Below are 22,347 nucleotides of genomic sequence, written 5' to 3'. Positions count from 1 at the left end.
CATTTTTAGCAGAAAAGAAGAAGAAGATATCGGTAACCCATGGCAAGAGGATCTAAGAAGGTTCAGAAGATGAGATCACCTTCATGAAGGAGAATGTTGATGGCTTTCTTCTTCCATGCAACGACACTCTGGTAATATCAGTTAATATTTTAGATTTTAAATTAAACGTGTGTTGGTTGATCTGGGTAGTTCAGCCAATATCATTCAATGGAGAGTTTTGGAGCAAGCAAAGTTAACCGGAAGCATAGTTTCGGCAACGAAGCTCCTGGCCGGTTTCAACCTTACAAGTGTTACATCACGAGGAAATTTTTTACTACCTATGCATGCGGAGGGCGTAATGAAGACCACTCTATTCGAAGTGGTAGATGGTGACATGGTATACAACATGATCCTTGGAAGGCCTTTGATACGTGAAATGAAAGTTATGTCGTCAACCTATCACCAACTACTGAAGTTTCCCACAATGGAGAGGGTCAAGCAGATTAGAGGACATCAACCACCTGCAAGAGAAATGAATGCGGTTACCTTATATAGTAGCAAGGGGAAAGAAATAAGCAAATAGAAACTACATGAACCGGTGCCCTCTTCCATCCCGATTGAATATAATAGTGAAGATGAGTCATCAGATTTATTTCAGGTACCGAGTACTTTTCAAGTACTGGAGGAAACAGATGCAACCAAATCAACTGCAGAGGAGCTCGAACAAGTTGCTTTGTTTACCGAGTTCTTAGAAAGGAAGTCCCACTTTGAACGGGGTTATGCCCCGAACTAAGATTAAAAATTATTGATTTTCTTAAAGCTAACGTCAATTGTTTTACGTGGTCACATTCAAATATGATAGGTATTCCATTGGAAGTGGTTGTCCACAAGATAAGTTTGAACCCTAACTTCTCTTTGGTAAGTCAGAAGAAACGATCGATAACAGAGGTCAGAAACAGGTTTGTCAAAAAAGAGGTAATCAGGTTACTGAATATAGGTTCAATTCGAGAGGTAAATTATACCGATTGGTTAGCTAACATAGTGGTAGTACCTAAAAAGAATAACAAATTTTTGATGTGTGTAGATTATAAATATTTGAATAAGGCATGCCTTAAGGACTCTTTCTCGTTGCCAAACATTGATTACATGATCGGTGCTACGGCCCGACATGAGTTAATGAGCTTTCTTGATGTATATTCCTGGTATAATCAAATTAGGATGCACCCGGAAGATCAAGAAAAAACATCATTTATCATAAATTTTAACACATACTGCTATAATGTGATGCCTTTTGGGCTAAATAATGTCGGAGCCACTTACCAGAGGCTCGTTAATAAAATATTTGAACAACAAATTGGTAAGACAATGGAAGTTTATATTGACGACATATTGGTTAAGTCTCTCAATGCAGGAGATCATTTTGACTCATCTCCAAGAAACATTTGACATTCTGAGAAAATATAACATGAAGCTCCATCGTGAGAAATGCGCTTTCAGAGTTGATTCCGGAAAGTTCATTGGGTTTTTGGTATCTCAAAGAGGAATCGAAGTAAACACTGATAATGTAAGGACCCAACCGGAATTTTTGTGTAATTATGCCATGTTTTTCCTTTTGATACTTCATACATGTGTAATTTAGGTTCTATTACTTGCGGGGTTAATTGGTTTCGTTCTGGGATGATTTCGGGTTCATTTAGATCCTTTGGCCTTTGGCTTAGAAGCCTAAGTTGATTATGTTGACCAATGTTTGACTTTTGGGGAAATGACACCGGAACAGTATTTTGATAGCTCTAATAGCTTCATATCGGGCTTTTGGACTTGAGCATATGTCCGGAATAAAATTCGAAAGTCCGTAGGTTGATTTGTGTTGTTTTGCCAAAAATTTGTAATTTGAGGTTTAGACGTTTGACCGTAGGTTAAATTTTGGCTATAGGGTTAGGAATTATATTTTGGGACTTGGAATAAGTTCTTTATGCTATTTAGAACTTGTCTGCAAAATTTGGTATCGCTTAGAGATGATTTGATAGGATTCGGACGCTTAGTCGCAATTCTAGAGGTTCTTGAACTTTACTTTGAAATTCATGCATTTTGGTGTCTGATTCATATTTATAAATGTTATTTTTATGTGTTGATCACGTGAGCGAGGTCGTATGATATTTTTAGACTTATGTGGATTTTTGGTTTGGAGCCCCGAAGGATCGGATGCGTTTCAGACGCGATTCAGAATGATTTGAATTGAAAATGGAATTTACTGGTGTGTTGGTGCTCTGTTATCGCAATTGCGAGCTCCAGCCTCGTAATTGCGAAGTGGACTGGGGGTGGTATGATGTCCCAATTGCGACTTCCCCCTTCGCATTTGCGAAATCAACAGGCCTGGGCTTGGGTCGCATTTGCGACCACTTGGTCGCTTTTGCGATGGTTGCCAGCTTCGCAATTGCTAAGCTTATGTCACAATTGCGTCTTCTATTGAGGATGTCAAGTTTCGCAAATACAATCCCTGATTCGCAATTGCGAGGTTCGCATTGTCGCAAATGCGACATCTGCAGCTAGACATAAGGGCTAGAAAGTCAGGATTTAGTCTCATTTCTCATATTTTAGAACCCTAGACTAGGTAGGAGGCAATTCGGAGAGGGGATTTTCATCTACAAATATTGGGTAAGTGATTCAAATCAATTTTCAACTATATTTCATGAATATATCTTATATTTAACATCAAATTTATGTGATTCAAAGAGGAAAAATTGGGAAATTATGTCGAGTTTTGAAAAATGAAGAATTGAGTTTTGAGAGTCGATTTGGACTCGGATTTGAAAACTAATCACATATGTGGACTCGTAAGGTTATGAGTAGTCGAAATCTACCCTTGGATATGGGTTTTGACTGGGCGGGCCCGGGGTTGACTTTTATTGACCTTTTAGTAATTTTGTAAAGATCGTAGCTTTATCTATTGTAATTGTTTTCCATTGCATTGGATGGTGATATTAAGTCACTTTTGGTTAGCTTTGAGCCATGTGGGGGTAAATTTTAATAGAAAAGCTATACGGAGGCAGTCGCATTAGACGCAGCCATCACAGGTATGGTTCCGGTTTGTCATAGGGATGCATCAGTCTTATTTAATCCGGGATCCACTTATTCATATGTGTCATTTTACTTTGCTTCATATTTGGATATATCTCGTGATTCTTTGAGTTCTCCTATTTATGTATCCATGCCTATGGGAGATTCTATTGTTGTGGACCGTGTGTATCGGTCATGTTTACCTGTTGTTGGTGGTTTTAGGACCAGAGTTGATCTATTGTTACTCAATATGGTAGACTTTGATGTGATCTTGGGCATGGACTGGTTGTCTCCCTATCACGCTATTCTAAATGCCAAGACTGTGACATTGTTTATGCCCGGATTCCCACGGTTAGAGTGGAGGGGTACATTGGATCATATTCCTAGTAGGGTTGTGTCCTTCATTAAGGCACAGCGAATGGTTGAGAAGGGGTGTGAGGCATATTTAGCCTTTGTGAGGGATGTGAGTGTTGATACTCCTACCGTTGAGTCAGTTCCGGCAGTGAGAGATTTCCCTGATGTATTTCCAGTAGACCTTATGGGCATGCCGCTCGATACAAATATCGATTTTAGTATTGACTTGTTGCCGAGCACTCATCCCATTTACATTCCACCCTACCGTATAGCACCACCCGAGTTCAAGGAGTTAAATGAACAGTTGTAGTAGTTGCTTGATAAGGCTTTCATTCGGCCTAGTGTGTCGCCTTGGGGTGGCCCGGTCCTGTTTGGGAAGAAAACGAATGGTTCTATGAGGATATGTATTGATTGTCATAGTTGAACAAGGTTACAGTGAAGAACGTGTATCCATTACCACACATTGATGACTTATTTGACCAGCTTCAGGGTGCCAGAGTGTTCTCGAAGATTGATTTGCAGTCAGTGTATCATCAGCTGCAGATTCGGGATCCGAATATTTCGAAGACTGCCTTCAGGACTTGGTATGGTCACTACGAGTTCCTTGTGATGTCATTTGGGCTGCCCAACGCCCAGCAGCATTTATGCACCTGATAAATAGTGTATTCCGGTCATATCTTGATTCATTCGTCATTGTGTTTATTGATGACATCTTGGTGTACTCCCGCAGTCGGGAGGATCATGAGCAGCATCTGAGGATCATACTCCAGACCTTGAGAGAGAAGAAGTTGTATGCAAAATTCTCAAAGTGTGAATTCTGGCTTGTTTCGGTGGCATTTTTAGGGATATGGTGTCGAGTGAGGGGATCAAGGTAGATCCGAAGAAGATTGAAGCAGTTCAGAGTTGGTCAAGACCGTTTTCAGCTACTGAGATTTGGAGTTTCCTTGGTTTGGCCGGATATTATCGTCCTTTCGTAGAGGGTTTCTCATCCATTGTTGCACCTATGACATGATTGACCCAGAAGGGTTCTCCTTTCAGATGGTCCGAGGAGTGTAAGGCAAGATTTCAAAAGCTCAAGACTTCTTTGACTACAACCCTAGTGTTGGTGTTGCCTACAGGTTCGGGGTCTTACACTGTGTATTGTGATGCGTCACGTATTGGTCTTGGCGCGGTGTTGATGCAAGACGGTAGGATGAATTTCCTACGTGTCTCGGCAATTAAAGGTTCATGAGAAGAATTATCCGGTCCACGTTTTAGAATTAGCAGCTATTGTTCCTGCATTGAAAATTTGGCGGCACTATTTGTACGGTGTCCCATGTAAGGTCTATACCGACCCCCGGAGTCTCCAACATCTGTTCAAGCAGAAATATCTTAACTTGCGGCAGCGGAGATTGTTAGAGTTGCTTAAAGACTATGATATCACTATTCTATATCATCCCGAGAAGGCCAATATGGTAGCCGATGTCTTGAGTAGAAAGGTGGAGAGTTTAGGCAGTTTAGCATATCTAGAGGCAGCAGAGGGGCCACTAGCCCTGGATGTTCAGGATTTGGCTAATCATTTTGTTAGATTGGATGTTTCGAAGCCCAGTCAGGTTCTTACTTGCGTGGTTTCTCGGTCTTTCTTATATGAGCACATCAGAGAGTGTCAGTATGACGACCCCCATTTGTTTGTCCCTTAAGGACACGGTACAACGCAGCGATGCCAAGGAAGTTTTTATCAGAGATGACGGTGTGTTGCGGATGCAGGGCCGGTTATGTGTGCCTAATATAAATGGGTTATGTGAGTTGATCCTTGAGGAGGCCCACAATTCACGGTACTCCATTCATCTGGGTGGCGCTAAGATGTATCAAGATTTGAGGCAGCACTATTGGTGAAAGGAGAATGAAAAATGATATAGTGGAGTATGTGGCTCGATGCCTAAATTCTCAACAGGTGAAGTATGAGCATTAGAGGCCAGGCAGTATACTTCATAGACTTGAGATTCCTGAGTGGAAATGGAAGCGTGTTACCATGGATTTCGTTGTTTGGCTCCCGCGGACTTTGAAGAAATTTGTTGTATGGGTGATTGTGGACAGGTTGACCAAGTCGACTCATTTCATTCCGGTGGTGACCACCTAGTCTTTAGAGAATCTAGCTCAGATCTATATCCGTGAGATTGATTGTCTCCACGGCGTGCCGGCATCCATTGTCTCTGATCGAGGTACACAGTTCATGTCATGTTTCTAGAGAGCTATGCAGCATGAGTTAGGCACACGGGTTGGGTTGAGTACAATATTTCAACCCCATACGGACGGGCTATCCGAGCGCACCATTCAGATATTGGAGGACATGCTTCATGCCTGTGTTATGGAATTCGGGGGTTCTTGGGATCTATTCTTGCCACTTGAAGAGTTTGCCTACAACAACAGCTACCAATCGAGTATTCAGATGGCTCCTTATGAGGCCCTGTATGGGAGACGGTATCGTTCTCTAGTTGGTTGGTTTGAGCCGGGAGAGGCTAGGTTGTTGGACACAGATTTGGTTCGAGATGCCTTGGAGAAAGTCAAGTTGATTCAGGATCGACTCCGTACAGCCCAGTCTAGGAAGATAGGTTATGCTGATTGGAAAGTTCGTGATGTAGCATTTATTGTTGGAGAGCGGGTTTTGCTCTGGGTTTCACCCATGAAGGGTGAGATGAGGTTCGGGAAGAAGGGCAAGTTGAGCCCTAGGTATATCGTCCTTTCAAGATCCTTAAGAGAGGGGGAGGTGGCCTACAAGTTTGTATTGCCACCCAGCCTATCGGCAGTTCACCCAGTGTTCCATATTTCTATACTCCAGAAGTATTATGGTGATCCGTCCCATGTATTAGATTTCAATTCAGTCTAATTGGACAAGGATTTGACTTATGTTGAGGAGCCGGTGTCCATCTTGGACAGACAGGTCCGGAAGTTGAGATCAAAGAATATTGCTTCAGTGAAGGTTCAATGGAGGGGTCATCCGGTCGAGGAGCTGACCTGGGAGACCGAGCACGACATGCGAAGTTGTTATCCTCATCTATTCATCACTTCAGGTATGCCTTTATGCACGTTCGAGGATGAACATTTATTTTAAGAGGGGGAGAATGTAATGACCCAACCGATCGTTTTGTGTTATTGCGCCCTGTTTCCCCTTTTAATTCTTAACACATGTGTAATTTAGGTTTTATGACTTTCAGGGTTGATTGGTTTCGTTTCGAGAAGATTTCAGGTTGATTTAGACCCTTTGGCCCTTGGCTTAGAAGCCTAAGTGGATTATGTTGACCAATGCTTGACTTTTGTGAAAACGACCCTAGAATGGTGTTTTGATGGCTCAAATAGCTTCGTATTGTGATTTTGGACTTGGGCATATGCCCGAAATTGAATTCGGAAGTCCGTAGGTTGATTTGTGTTATTTTGCTAAAAATTGGTAATTTGAGGTTTAGAAGCTTGATCGTATGTTGACTTTTGGCTATCGGGTTCAAAATAAGATTTGGGGACATGGAATAGATTTTTTATGCTATTTATAGCTTGTTTGCAAATTTTGGTATCGTTTGGAGTTGATTTGATAGGATTCGGATGCTTAGTCGCAACTCTAGAGGTTCTTGAACTTTACTTTGAAATTCATGTGTTTTGGTTCCTGATTCATAGTTCTAGATGTTATATTTATGTTTTGATCGTGCGAGCAACTTCGTATGATGTTTTTAGACTTGTGTGGATGTTTATTTTTGAACCCCGAGGGCTCGGATGAGTTTCAGACGTGATTCGAAATGATTTGAACTAAAAATGGAAGTTGTTGGTGTGTTGGTGCTCTGTTATCGCAATTATGAGCACCAGCCTCGCAATTGCGAAGGGGAAAGGGGGTGATCAGAAGTCGCAATTGTGACTTCCCCCTTCACATTCACGAAGTCAGTAAGCCTGGGCTTGGGTCGCATTTGCGACCACCTGGTCGCTTTTGCGATGGTAACAAGCATCGCAATTCTGAAGCCTATGTCGCAATTGCGACTTCTGTTAAGGTTGTCTGGGTTCGCAAATGCGATCCCTGATTCGTAATTGGGAGGGTTCTCATGTGTCGCAAATGCGACATCTCCACCTAGACATAAAGGCTGGAAAGTCAGGATTTAGTCTCATTTCTCACATTTTAGAACCCTAGACTCGATAGGAGGCGATTTGGAGAGGGGATTTTCATCTACAACTATTGGGTAAGTGATTCTAATCAATTTTCAACTATATTTCATGAATATATCTTAGATTTAACATCAAATTTATGTGATTCAAAGAGGAAAAATTGAGAAATTTTGTCAAGTTTTGAAAAATGAAGAATTGAGTTTTGAGAGTTGATTTGGACTTGGATTTGAAAACTAATCACATATATGGACTCGTGGGATTATGGGTAGTCGGAATCTACCCTTGGACCCGGGTTTTAACCGGGCGGTCCTGGGGTTGACTTCTGTTGACTTTTGGGAAATTTTGTAAAGATCAAAGCTTTATCTATTCTAATTGTTTTCTCTTGCATTGAGTGATGATATTAAGTCATGTTTGGTTAGATTTGAGATGTGTGGAGGCAAATTTTAGGGGAAAAGCTTTTTCCGAGGGTTGAGTTGGCCTAGTTGAGGTAAGTATCTTGTCTAACTTTGTGAGGGGAAACTACCCCTTAGGATTTGGGTTGATTGTGCTATTTTTGTTATGTGAAAGCCGTGTACGCAAGGTGACGAGTGGGTACACGAGCTATATGTGACATTCAACCAGTTTAGGTTATTTAGACTCCTTTCACACCTCTAATTGAATTGTCATAACATGTTATATTCCTCATAGTAATCGGCAATTGATCCAAATTTTGGGTTTGGATCAAGCGAGCCCGGAGTTGACTTTTGTTGACTTTTTAAATAATGACTTAAATTGAACCTTTTTCATTCGTGGGTAGTTCCTAAGGCTTATTTTGAATCGTTTGGTTGATAATTTGCTAGATTAGGTTAGTTTGGAGGCTTGTTCGAAAGGCAAAGCCATGGTTGAGCTTTGAGTTGGTCTTTCGAGCTAGGTAAGTGTCGTGGTTAACCTTGACTCGAGGTATTAGGATTTGTTTGCCTATTTGCTACTTGTTTAAATGTTAGATACAATGTATATGTGAGGTGACGAGTACTTATGCGTTGTTATTGGGTTAAAGCATGCTGGTGGGATTTGTTTTTTGTCATTTATATCTTTCTTTGATCATGATATCCATGCTTAGACTAGTTAATTACTAAATTGATCATTCTTTCCGCATTTATGAGCTATCTGTGATAATTGAATATTGTTTCTGAAGAAGAGATTGGTGTACTGGAACCATTGTTGACATAAGACTTGATCTTGCTTATTTTATCTCCCTGTTGTTATATGTTCAGGGTTACTTGGTATGGAAAAGTGTTAATGCATGAAGGGTGATGCCGTATCGTATTTGAGTGTTAATGCACGAAGGGTGATGCCGTGCCGTATTTATCATCTTATGGTGAGATTGAGAGTAAAAGCATGAAGGGTGATGTCGTGCCATTATTACTGTTTCATGGTGAGGCTGAGAGTAAAAGTAAGAAGGGTGATGTCGTGCAGTTTTATTCATTATGTTTGTTCATTTTTTTGGTTGAAGGTTTATTGACTGTTTCTTATTATCATTCCATGATGTAGTTATCGTATCTTGTACCCCTTTCGCATGTCCCCTCCCACTAGTGCTTGTTAATTTTTTATTTGTTGTTATGTTGTACATATATTTCCGTCTGTACTGGTTTATTTACATAGGTGTCATGTCATAGCCTCGTCACTACCTCGTCGAGGTTAGGCTCGACACTTACGGAGTACATTGGGTCGGTTGTACTCATGCTACACTCTGCAATTCTTGTGTAGATTTTGGTACTGGACCTAGCTGTCTGTGAGGCGTACCAGCTCGGATTGGTATTTGGAGACTCGAGGTAGATTTGCTAGCGTCCGCAGACCTTGAAGTCCCCTTCCATTTTCCCTATATATTGCTCTTTTCATTCGAGACTATTTTATTTATTTCAAACCCTATTTTATAGAGATTCTAGAAGCTCGTGAACTTGTGACTCCAGATCCGGGTTGTACTTAGATATTATTGGTTTTATGTCATTTGTATTCTGTTTTAATTTGTTTTCGGCTTAATTGGTTTTACTTAATTGAATTGATTGAAAATTGGCTTAAAGATCCTCTAATGTTGGCTTGCCTAGCAAGTGAAATGTTAGGCACCATCACGGCCCCGAAGGTAGAAATTCCGGGTCGTGACAAGTTGGTATCAGAGCACTAGGTTACTTAGGTATCACGAGTCACGAGCAAGCTTAGTAGAGTCTGGAGGATCGGTACGGAGACGTCTGTACTTATCTTCCAGAGGCTATGAAGTTTAGGAACAATTTCACTTCTATTCTTCTCTGTCGTGCAATTTTATTCTATCGTTGCTGATTGAACTTTTCTATTCTTTTCCTCCCACAGATAACGAGAACATGTGCTACATCTTTAGCTGGACAGCAGCCGGAACCCCTAGTGGCAGCTCCTACTAGGGGCAGAGGACAAGGACGAGGTCGCGCCAGAGGTTGAGGCAGAGCTCAGCCTAGAGCTCGAGCACCAGCACCAACAGTGGAGTCTCAGGTAGATTTTGATGAGGAGGTTCCAGCTCAGACTGTACCTGTTGGACCAGCTCAGGTCCCGGAGGGGTTTATCACCACCCCAGTGCTTTAGGACGCTCTAGTCATTTTGGTGGGCCTTATGGAGAGTGTGGTCCAGGTCGGTGCATTTCCTGTGGCACCAGCCATCTCTCACGCTGGGGGAGGAGCACAGACTCCCACTACTCACACTCCTGAGCAGATGGCTCCCCAGTATTAGTCTCTAGCATCCCCTCCAGTTGGGGTAGTTCAACCAGTTGTTGCGGTACATGCCGGTGATAGGCCCGCCGTGTCTTCTGAGGGATTATTGAGATTGGACAAGTTCACAAAGCTCTTTCTAGTTCACTTCAGTGGTACACCTTCTGAGGACCCATAGGATTATCTTGATCGCTGCCATGAGGTGCTGCGGAACATAGGTATAGTTGAGACCAATGGGGTCGATTTTGCTGTATATCATATGATGGGTTCCGCCAAGAGGTGGTGGAGAGATTACATGTTGACCAGACCATATGGGTCACCTACACTTACTTGGGAGCAGTTCTCACAGCTATTTCTAGATAAGTGTTTCCTATCACTTTGAGAGAGGATTTCCATATGCATTTCGAGCGTCTCCAGTAGGGCAGTATGACTGTTACTCAGTACGAGACTCGCTTTGTGGATCTAGCCCGTCATGCTCTCCTTCTGCTTCCTACTGAGAGAGAGGGTGAGGAGGTTTATTAATGGACTCGCTCACCCTATCAGGCTTCAGATGGCTAAGGAGACCGGGGTGAGATTTCCTTTCAGACGGCTGCTAATGTTGCTAGGCGGATCGAGGTGGTTCTTGCTCAGGATGGGGGCAGGGGTCTGATAAGAGGCCTCGTCATTCTGGTGGGTTCAGTGGTGCCTCGTCTGAAGGCAGGGGTACTTTTGGTAGAATCCATCCTCCCAGGCCGTATCATTCAGCGCTCCAGGCATCTCACAGTGCTTCAGGTGGTCGCGGCCCTCATATGTCTCATCCCGATCAGCTAGCCTACAGTGTACCACCATCTCCTATAAGTGCACCTTCGCTCCAGAGTTTTCAAGGTGGTTACTCAAGTCGACAAGATCAGTTTGAGAGTCAGCAGTCACAACAACTGAGGTGATGTTATACTTATGGTGACCCGAGGCACATTGCTAGATTTTTCCCTCAGGCACCGGGAAGCTCACAGCAGCAGGGTTCTCGTGCCAAGGTTCTGGCACCGATTGCTTTACCACCTGCTCAGCCAGCTAGAGGCAGGGGTCAGGCAGCCAGAGGTGGAGGTCAGGATGTTAGAGGTGGAGGTCAAGCCATTAGAGGTGGAGGCCATCCAGTTAGAGGTCGTCCCAGGGACGTGGTTCAGAGTGGTGGGGCCTAGTCCCGATGTTATGTTTTCCCAACCAAGCCTGAGGCTGAGTCATCTGACGCTATTATCACAGGTATTGTTTCAGTTTTCCATAGGGATGCTTCAGTTCTATTTGATCCGGACTCTACTTATTCCTACGTGTCATCCTATTTTGCTTCATATCTGGTTGTGCCTCGTTATTCTTTGAGTGCTCCTGTGTATGTGTCCACACCTGTGGGAGATTCTATTATTGTAGATCATTTCTATCGTTCGTGTGTGGTTACCATTGGGAGTCTTCAGACTAGTGTAGATCTCCTACTTCTCGATATGGTAAATTTTGATATCATCTTGGGTATGGATTGGCTGTCACCTTATCATGCTATATTGGATTGTCACTCCAAGACGGTGACCTTAACCTTGTCAGGGTTGCCCGATTAGAGTGAAGAGGGACTCCTGGCCATTCTACCAACAGGGTTATCTCTTATGTGAAGGCTTGGCATATGGTCGAGAAGGGGTGTCTAGCTTATTTGGCTTATGTCCGCGATTCTAGTGCGCAGGTTCCTTCCATGGATTCAGTACTAGTTGTTCATGAGTTTCCAGAGGTGTTTCCTGCAGATCTGTCGGGGATGCCACCCGACATAGATATTGACTTATCTATTGATTTGGCTCCAGGCACTCAGCACATTTCTATTCCGCCATACCGTATGGCCCCGCCAGAGTTGAAAGAATTGAAGGAGCAGTTGCAAGATTTGTTTGATAAGGGCTTCATTAGACCTAGTGTCTCACCCTAGGATATGCCTATGTTGTTCGTGAAGAAGAAGGATGGGTCGATGAGGATGTGCATAGATTATCGGCAGTTGAACAAAGTCACCATCAAGAACAAGTATCCATTGCCGAGGATTGACGACTTATTTGATCAGCTTCAGGTGCCAAGGTGTTTTCGAAGATTGATTTGAGGTCTGGCTACCATCAGTTGAGGATTAGGGCATCTGATGTCCCTAAGACAGCTTTTCAGACTCGATATGGGCATTATCAATTTCTAGTGATGTCATTTAGGCTGACAAATGCCCCAGCAACATTTATGGATTTGATGAACCGGGTTTTCAAGCCCTATCTATATTCTTTAGTGATTTTGTTTATTGATGATATCTTGATCTACTCCCGCAGTCGAGAGGAGCACGAGCAGCATTGTCACGCCCTAACCTCGAGGAGCGCGACCGGTGCTCAACCGAGTGGACCCGGTCGAGCAAGCCTGCTAGACACTATCTACCCGACTCACCTATGATCCAGAGAAGGCATGCTCTAATTAGTTAGGCAGTAGAAAGATCATACATATATACATTACTAAGTCATTTCATTTTGTTACATCATTGTTAAGTTTCAAAATACATGCATCCTTATGACTGAGTGGAATAAGAGCCCAAAATACAAAATGATTTGTTGACCTTTCTAACACCCATATACAACTCACATAGTGTCTACGGAGCCTCTAAAGATACAAAAGAGAGTAAAGATAGTGCCGGCAACAAAGCCCCGACTATACCTCAAAAAATGACCACAATATAAACAAAAGGTACAATACATGACCCCGGAATGAAATGGGGCTCACCGAGTCTGCCGAGATGAGGATGTAGCACTATCTGTGGTTAACACTGTCTGCTATGGAACCACCTGCATCCATTTAAAGATGCAACTCCCCCGGTAAAAAGGACGTTAATACTGTCGAATAGTACTAGTATGTACAACTAAAACACTGTCTCAATAGAATGAACAATAATACAGGGGGAAATAGTCAAGAATGCAATATGAGCTTTAAATAACACTAAAACATCAAGTTAAGGATCACATAGATTTTTTAGTCAATTCCCACATTATTAGGTTAGATGGTTTTTAGTTCCAATATGCCACAATCCACAATACCACCGTGTTCTTACACGGAATACGATCTCGGCCCGATTGGCTAAGCCATCTCATCTTAGACATCAACCATATTAACAATTTCATCCACAATACCACCATGTTCTTACACGAAATCCAATCTCGGCCCGATCGGCTAAGCCATCTCATTCGAAACATCACCCCTTTTCAATCAATCATCTCACTTCATATTTCTTTCCCATCTTTTCAATACAATGGCATGAGTGGCCCCAATTATAAAGTTATTCTTGGTGCTTGGCCGTATTTCATGATTCAGGTTCTTTTCCACATTACAACATTTTTATTATTATCAACAACAACACGGATTTTCATTCAACACTTTTTGATTTCACATGTGAGCAATTTAGAATCTAAGGCACATAGAGGCTTTTCACACAATTTGACATAACAATCTTTAGTCGAATTTGACTTGAAGGCTAGGCTTTGCACATATTCTAAGTTTGAGCATTTCCTCATATGACGAGATAACATGATGGAAGCATGGGAATACATATTAAACATATATTTTCAAAACAAGCACATTCGGGATAGCAATTTCTAGAACGTTCATTTTGAGACTTGCATCGATTTCATGAATACCATGGGATTCAATTCTAAGAAGAGGGGGTTTATCCAACATACCTCAATTGAACTTCTAAAAAATCTAAGATGTTCCGAAATATTAGCAACTTCAATCTATTTTAGCATTATAGCAAAAATTGAACCAAAAATTAGGAAAACGATCATGATTCTAGCTCACTTGAGCATTTTATCAAACACTATGTGTGTATTAAGGTTCCATGGCCCTTTTATGAAAGACTTCACCATCCCACACCCCATTCTTTTCTATCTTTACCTCACAACCTCCACACGTACCTTAAGAATACATGCATGCAAGGTAAGCACTCTCATCCCCATGAACTACCTTACTAATTGCCCATTCTAGTTATATTTCGAATTTAAGAGCTTGGCGATAGAATATTACCTCTTAGGATGAAGACTTAGGGTGCTTATCTTGATAATCTTCAAAGGTTTAAGCAAGAATTGAAGAGAAATTTTTGATGAGGATCACTTTCTCCCTCTAGGACTCTCTCTCTCACTCCAAAGATATCAGAAAATAAGCTCAAAATGGTCTATGGGATGTGTTTTAATGGAATAGGGTCGGGTTTAAAAACCCCAAAATTAAAGCTCCAAAACAGGTTCTGCGGTCGCATATGCGACCGCATAATGATTATGTGGTTCGCGAAATGACCGCAAAAGGTGGCTCTGGGAACTGGGCTGGCCTGCTTTACTCTGCGGCCATTATGCAGCCCGTAGACCTGTTCTGCGGTCGCATAATGCGCCGCAGAACCTCCCTCCGCAAAAGTCTAAGGATGAATATGCAACCAAAGTGCGGCTCATGGAACGGTTATGCGGTCGCATAATTGGCCGCAAAATTGAAATAAAAAATGCCCCAGAAAACTGCTTCACTCTGCAACCATTCTGCGGTCCGCAGAGTGGTTCTGCGGCCGCAGAACGGACCGCAGAAATGCCTAGTTTTGCCCAATATTTTCTTTTAACTCCCCAGGCACTGTTTAATCCAAAAAGTCTGAACCGCGACTCACAAGCTCGCTGCGAAGAATATTTACTACTATTAACCTCTACGCCTACTTCGGCATCACGGAATCCGGGATTATAGGAAAATTTTATGGAGCCTTACAAGCATCTTCGGATTGTACTTCAGACTCTGAGGGATATCCATTTGTATGCCAAGTTTTCAAAGTGCGAGTTTTGGTTGGACTCGGTCGCTTTCTTGGGGCACGTAGTATCGGCAGAGGGCATTCAGGTGGATTCTAAGAAGATTAAGGAAGTTTGGAACTGGCCTAGACCCACTTCAGCTACGGAGATCCGAAGTTTCTTGGGTTTGGCAGGTTATTAACATCGGTTTGTGGAGGGGTTTTCATCTATAGCAGCCCCATTGACGAGATTGGCCCAGAAGGGTGCCCCGTTTAGATAGTCAGACGAGTGTGAGGTGAGCTTCTAGAAGCTCAAGACTACTTTGACTACAGCGCCGGTGTTGGTGTTGCCCACAGGTTCAAGATCTTATATGGTATATTGTGATGCATCTCGTGTTGGGCCCGGAGCAGTATTGATGCAGGATGGCAGGGTGATCTCATATGCATTGCGATAGTTGAAGGTCCATGAGAAGAATTACCTTGTTCACGATCTAGAGTTGGCAGCCATTGTTCATGCGCTAAAGATCTGGAGGCATTACCTTTACGGCGTGTCGTGCGAGGTTTTCACGGATCATCGGAGCCTACAGTATTTGTTCAAATAAAAAGATCTCAATTTGAGGCAGAGGAGGTGGTTAGAGCTATTGAAAGACTACGATATCACTATCTTGTATCACCCCGAGAAGGCCAATGTGGTGGCTGACGCCTTGAGTAGAAAGGCAGCGAGTATGGGTAGCCTTGCGTACATTCCAGTCGGTGAGAGACCGCTTGCATCAGATATTCAGGCTTTGGCCAATCAGTTCGTTAGGTTGGATGTTTCAGAGTCTAGTCGTGTTCTAGCTTGTACAGTCGCTCGGTCTTCTTTGTTTGAGCGCATCAGGGAGTGGCAGTATGATGACCCTCATTTGCTTGTCCTTAGGGACATAGTGCGGCACGGTGGTTCCAAGTACGTTAGAGTTGGAGATGATGGAGTTTTGAGGATGCAGGGTCGTATTTGTGTGCCTAATGTAGATGGACTTCATGAGTTGATTCTTGAGGAGGCCCACAGTTCCCGGTATTCTATTCATCTAGGTGCCGCCAAAATGTATCACGATTTGTGGCAATATTATTGGTGGAGGAGAATTAAGGACATAGTTTCTTATGTAGCTTAGTTTTTAAATTGTCAACAAGTAAAGTGTGAGCATCAAAGACCTAGTGGTTTGCTTCAGAAGTTAGAGATTCCTGAGTGGAAGTGGGAGCGTATCATCATGGATTTTGTTGTTGAACTCCCACCGACTCAGAGGAAGTTCTATGTGGTATGGGTTATTGTGGACAGGCTGACCAAGTCAGCGCATTTCATTCCTGTGGCGGTTACCTATTCATCAAAGCGGTTGATTGAGATTTACATCCGTAAGAACTTCCATCTTCACGATGTGCCAGTGTCTATCATTTCGGATCGAGGTACACAGTTCACCTCACACTTATAGAGAGTGGTACAGCGTGAGTTGGGCACGCAGGTTGAGCTAAGCACAGGATTTCATCCTCAGACAGACGGACAGTCCGAGCGCACTATTCAAATATTGGAGGATATGCTTCGTGCCTGTGTTATAGATTTTGGGGGTTCTTGGGATCAGTTCTTGCCACTTGCGAAGTTTGCCTACAATAATAGCTACCAGTCGAGCATTCAAATGGCTCCCTATGAGGCATTATACGGGAGGCGGTGCCGACCGCCAGTTGGATGGTTCGAGCCAGGGGAGGCTCGGTTGTTGGGTACATATTTGGTACAGGATACCTTGGATAAGGTGAAGATTATTCAGGATCGACTTCGTATAGCTCAGTCTAGGCAGAAGAGTTATGCCGACCGTAGAGTTCGTGATGTTGCATTCATGGTCAGAGAGAGTATTGCTTCGGGTTTCACCCATGAAGATTGTGATGAGTTTTGAAAAGAAGGGCAAGTTGAGCCCTAGGTATATCGGAACCTTTGAGACTCTGGAGAGAGTGGGTGAGGTGGCGTACAGGCTCGTATTGCCACCTAGTTTATCAGCAGTCCATCTGGTGTTCCATGTGTCCATGCTCCGAAAGTATCACGGTGATCCGTCCCATTTGTTAGACTTCAGCTCAGTCCAATTGGACAAGGATTTGACTTATGAGGAGGAGTCGGTGGCTATTCTAGCCCGGCAAGTTCGACAGTTGAGATCTAAGAGTTATCCTTCAGTTCGAGTACAGTAGAGAGGTCAGCCCATCGAGGCAGCTACTTGGGAGTCCGAGTCGAACATGCGGAGTAGATATCCACACCTTTTTACCAGACTTGGTACTTTTTATATCCGTTTGAGGACGAACGATTATTTTAGAGGTGGAGAATGTGATGACCCGATAGGTCATCTAGAGTTGTAAACCTTAAATCTATGTTTCAAAGCCTCTCATAGCTCCTTTAAGCATTCCTCAATTTGCGTGCGCAGTTCGGGTATTTTTCTGAAAGGCTTTTATGTTAAAAACTGATAAAATATGAAATTTTGCCTTAAAATCCCTTTGAGTTGACTTCGGTCAACATTGTGAGCAAACTAACCTGGATCCGTATTTTGACGGTCTCGGTGGGTCCGTATCATGATTTGGGACCTGGGCGTATGCTCTGAATCGAATTTAGAGGTCCTTAGCTCGAGTTATAGCTTTTTGTCGAAATTTTGAAGTTCAAAGGCTTAATGAATATAAGGTTTGATCAATGTTTGACTTTATTGATACCGGGTCCGTATTTTGATTCCGGAACTCGGTATAGGTCCATTACTATGTTTATGACTTGGCTGTTAAATTTGGTGAGAAACGGAGTTGGTTTGATGTGATTCGGACGTCCGGTTGTTAAAATAGAAATTCTAAAGTTTTCATGAAAATTTCATTTGATTTGGTGTCTGATTCATAGTTCTAGGCATTATTTTGGTGTTTTGATCGTGCGAGCGAGTTTGTATCAGGTTTTTGGACTTGTGTGCATATTTGGTTTGGATCCCCGAGGGCTCGGGTGAGTTTCAGATAGCCTACGGACCTTTTGAACTTAGAAAGTTTGCTGGTTTTTCACTTCAGCTGGTTTCTGGTGTTTCCTTCTTCGCGGTCGTGAACATCCTCCCATGATTGCGAAGGGTAAAATAGGCTGGGGAAGATTTTATTCTACGCGAACGCGAAACCTCGGTCGCGAATGAGGAGCATTGGGGGGCCTGCACTTCGTGAACACGGCCAGTCATTCGCGAACACATAGTGAAATAGAGGTGGGGGCTGGGAGTTGACTGCTGCTCTATGCGAACGCGATAAAAAGATCGCAGACGCGGAGGATAACGGGGGCTAGCCTACGTGAACGCTTAGATCAACTCGCGATCGCGTAAGCCATTGAGGCTTTGCTCTTCGTGAACGCATCAAGTTTCACGTGAACGCGATGCACACCTGACGCCAGTGATTAAAATAGTCCTAAATACGGGATTTTGGTTCATTCTTCAAATTTTCAAAGCTAGAAAACCCTAGAGGCGATTCTCCCATTTTCTTCCCCAATTTGTTGGTAAGTGATTCTAACCTACTTTCTTTCAATTTTTCCATTACTTTTCATAAGATTTCAACCTAAAACCTAGGATTTTAATGGTGGAAATTGGGGGTTTGGGAAGAATTAGGGATTTTTGTAAAATTGGAGTTTAGACCTCAATTTGAGGTCGGATTTTGGAACAAAATACATAACCGGGCTCGGAGGTGAATGGGTAATTGGGTTTTGGTCCGAATTTCGGGTTTGGAGCAAGCGGGTCCGGGAATTGACTTTTGTTGATTTATTTAATAATGACCTAAATTGAACCTTTTTCATTCGTGGGTAGTTCCTAAAGCTTATTTTGAATCATTTGGTTGATAATTTGCTAGATTTGGTTGGTTTGGAGGCTTGCTCGAAATGAGAAGCCGTAGTTGAGTTTTGAGTTGGTCTTTGGAGCGAGGAAAATATTGTGGTTAACCTTGACTCAAGGGATTAGGATTTGCTTGCCTATTTGCTACTTGTTTAAATGTTGTATACAATGTATATATGAGGGGACGAGTACTTATGCGTTGTTATTGGGTTAAAGCATGCGGGTGGGACTTGTTTCTTGTCATTTATTTCTTTCTTTGATCATGATATCCATACTTAGACTAGTTAATTACTAAATTGATTATTCTTTCCGCATTTATGGGCTATCTGTGATAATTGAATATTGTTTTTGAAGAAGTGATTGGTGTTGTGGAACCATTGTTGACATAAGACTTGATCTTGCTTATTCTATCTCCCTGTTGGTATATGTTCATGGTTGCATGGTAAGGGAGAGTGTTAATGCACGAAGGGTGATGCCGTGTCGTATTTGAGTGTTAATGCACGAAGGGTGATGTCGTGCCATATTTGAGAGTTAATGCACGAAGGGTTTTGCCGTGCCTTGTCTATTATTCATGATGAAATTGAGAGTAAAAGCACGAAGGGTAATGTTGTGCCATATTTATCATCTTATGGTGAGATTGAGAGTAAAAGCACGAAGGGTAATGTCGTGCCATTATTACTGTTTCATGGTGAGGTTTAGAGTAAAAGCACGAAGGGTGATGCCGTGCAGTTTTATTCATTATGTTTGTTCATTTTGTTGGTTGAAAGTTTATTGACTGTTTCTTATTATCATTCCCTGTTGTAGTTATCGTATCTTGTACCCCTTTCGCATGTCTCCTCCCACAAGTACTTATTAATTATTTATTTGTTGTTATATTGTACATATATTTCCGTCTGTACTGGTTTATTTACGTAGGTGTCCTGTCATAGCCTCGTCACTACCTCGTCAAGGTTAGGCTCGACACTTACGGAGTACATTGGATCGGTTGTACTCATGCCACACTCTGCACTTCTTGTGCAGATTTTGGTACTAGTCCCAGTTGTTCGTGAGGCATACCAGCTCAGATTGGCATTTGGAGACTCGAGGTAGATCTGCTGGCATCCGTAGACCTTGAATTCTCCTTCCATTTCCCCTATTTACTGTTCTTTTCATTCGAGACATTTGTATTTATTTCAAACTGTAACGACACGGCCGGTCGTTTTGAGTATTACAACCCCGGTTCCCCATTTTCTTCTCAAATTATACTTTACAGTTGTTGTGTGACTTGTCGGGGTAATTGGTTCGAGTCCAGTGAGGTTTTGGAATGAATTGGAACACTTAGTTCCAAGGTTTAAAGCTTAAGTTAAAATAGTGATCGGATGTCGACTTATGTGTAAACAACCCCGGAATAGAGTTTTGATGATTCCAATAGCTCCGTACGGTGATTTTGGACTTAGGAGAGTGTCCGGAAAATTATTTGGATGTCCGTAGTGGAATTAGGCTTGAAATGCTGAAAGATGAATTTTTAAGAAGTTTGACGGGGGGTTGACTTTTTGATGTCGTGGTCGGAATCCGATTCTGGAAATTTGAATAGGTCCATAATGTGAAATGTGACTTGTGTGAAAAATTTGAGGTTAATCGGACGTGATTTGATGTGTTTTGAAGTTTCAAAGTTCAATGATTTCGAATTTAGGTGTGATTCGTTATTTCAATGTTGTTATGTTGGTTTTAAGGCCTTGAGTAGGTCTGTGTTATGTTATGAAACTTGTTGGTATGTTCGGACGGGATCCCGAGGGGCTTGGGTGAGTTTCATATGGTTAACGGAACAAATTTGGACTTAAGGAAATGTTGGATCTGCTGCCTACTGGTGTGATCGCACCTGTGAAGTTTTGATCGTAGGTGCGAAGCCGCATGTATGTGAAATCAGTTGCAGAAGCGGCCAAGTGTGGAACTGGGCAGTGCTCGCAGGTGCGAGGAATTTTCCGCATCTGCGAGGCCGCAGGTGCGAAGGTGTTAGCGCAGATGAAGACTGGGGCTGGCATGGGGCGAACGCAGGTGCGAAGGGGAATGCGCATCTGCGATCCCGTAGATGCGAAAAGGCACCGCAGATGCGAAATTTGAGAAGGACAGATGTTTCTGCAGGCGCGCAATTTTGTCCGCAGAAACGAGGGTCGCAGGTGCGACCCCTTGTCCGCAGATGCAGAAATCGCTGGGACAGAACCTTAAATTCGAGGGTTCGACATTTTCACCTATTTTCGGGTTTTGGAGCTCGGGTTGAGCGATTTTGGAGAGGAAATTTTTCACACAACTTGGGGTAAGTGTTCTTAACTCCCTTGTGATTATATTCCATGAATTAATCTTCATTTTAAGTGTAAGATTATTGAATCTTCAAGAGAAATAGAAGAAAATTTCTATAATGTCACAAAATGAATTTTTCAAGTTTTAATACCGATTTGGAGTTGGATTTAAGTGAAATTAGTATGGTTGAACTTGTAATTGTATGGGTTGTCGTATTTTGTGAGTTTCGTCGGATTTCGAGATGTGGGCCCCAAAGATGATTTTTGGGGCGTAATTTCAGATTTTGTGGAAAATATTAGCATTTTGATATGGAATTAATTTCTATAAATTGTGTGGACTAAATCAAATTAATTGTGGTAGATTCGAGCCATTCGGGAGTTGATACGCGCATAATGGGATTTCTGGAGCATTGTTTAGCTTGCTAAACATTGAATTCGGCTTGTTCGAGGTAAGTAACTCTTCTAATCTTAGAGTTGAGGGTATGAATCCTGAATATATGTATTTCGTGAATTGTTGGGAGGTGACGCACTTGCTAGGTGATTGGCGTGTGGGCGTGCACTATAGAAATTGTGACATAATTGTTTCTGTGGAATTTTGTAGTTAAATGATCTTGGCATTTTCCATGCGGTTTTATGAGTTAAAGAAATTGAGCTGAAAAGCATATAAAAAATCATGTTGAGGCTATGTGCCAGTATTATTGGGACCCACAGAGGTCATATTGCTGTGAATTATTTGTTTTAAATTAAAAATTCATACTCAGTCATATTCATTTCATTGCATATCATATCTCAGTCTCTGTTGTTATTTAATGATACATCATATCATCATTTTTGGGCTATTTTCATGACATTGTGAGCCCGAGAGTCTGGAGAGATTGATGAGCGAGTGAGGCCGAGGGCCTGATTGTGAGGATTATTATGTGGATCGGGGATGCCCGCCTGCAGCATGCTTTATATACTTTATGATTATAGCACGTGAGTTGTCCGTGTAGCACGTGAGTTGTCCGTGCAGATTATAGCGCTTGGGCTGAAGGAGCCCCTCCGGAGTCTGTACACACCTCCAGTGAGCGCAGGTACCTACTGAATGCCGAGTGCCGAGTGTCGAGTGCCGAGTGATTGGGAGGCATGAGTGATTGTGAGGTATGCTCGAGTGGCATGAGTGATTGTGAGGTATGCCCGAGTGGCATGAGTGATTGTGAAGAATGCCCGAGTGGCAGGAGTGACTGCGAGGT

At 42.7% G+C, this 22,347-nt stretch overlaps 1 protein-coding gene across 1 annotated transcript; it reads left to right on the top strand.

Annotated features, from left to right (window-relative positions):
* The first annotated feature begins 3,187 nt into the window (after nucleotides 1–3,187).
* LOC138893904 (uncharacterized) lies at nucleotides 3,188–3,700 on the top strand. Its single transcript, XM_070178570.1, has one exon. The coding sequence runs from the start codon at nucleotides 3,188–3,190 to the stop codon at nucleotides 3,698–3,700; it is 513 nt and encodes a 170-aa protein (XP_070034671.1).
* The last annotated feature ends 18,647 nt before the right edge of the window (nucleotides 3,701–22,347 follow it).

The sequence above is a fragment of the Nicotiana tomentosiformis genome, chromosome 6 (assembly GCF_000390325.3).
Source record: "Nicotiana tomentosiformis chromosome 6, ASM39032v3, whole genome shotgun sequence".
NCBI lineage: Eukaryota > Viridiplantae > Streptophyta > Magnoliopsida > Solanales > Solanaceae > Nicotiana > Nicotiana tomentosiformis.
The sequence above is the reverse complement of the archived record's forward strand: the minus strand, read 5'-3'. Positions and strand labels throughout refer to the sequence as shown.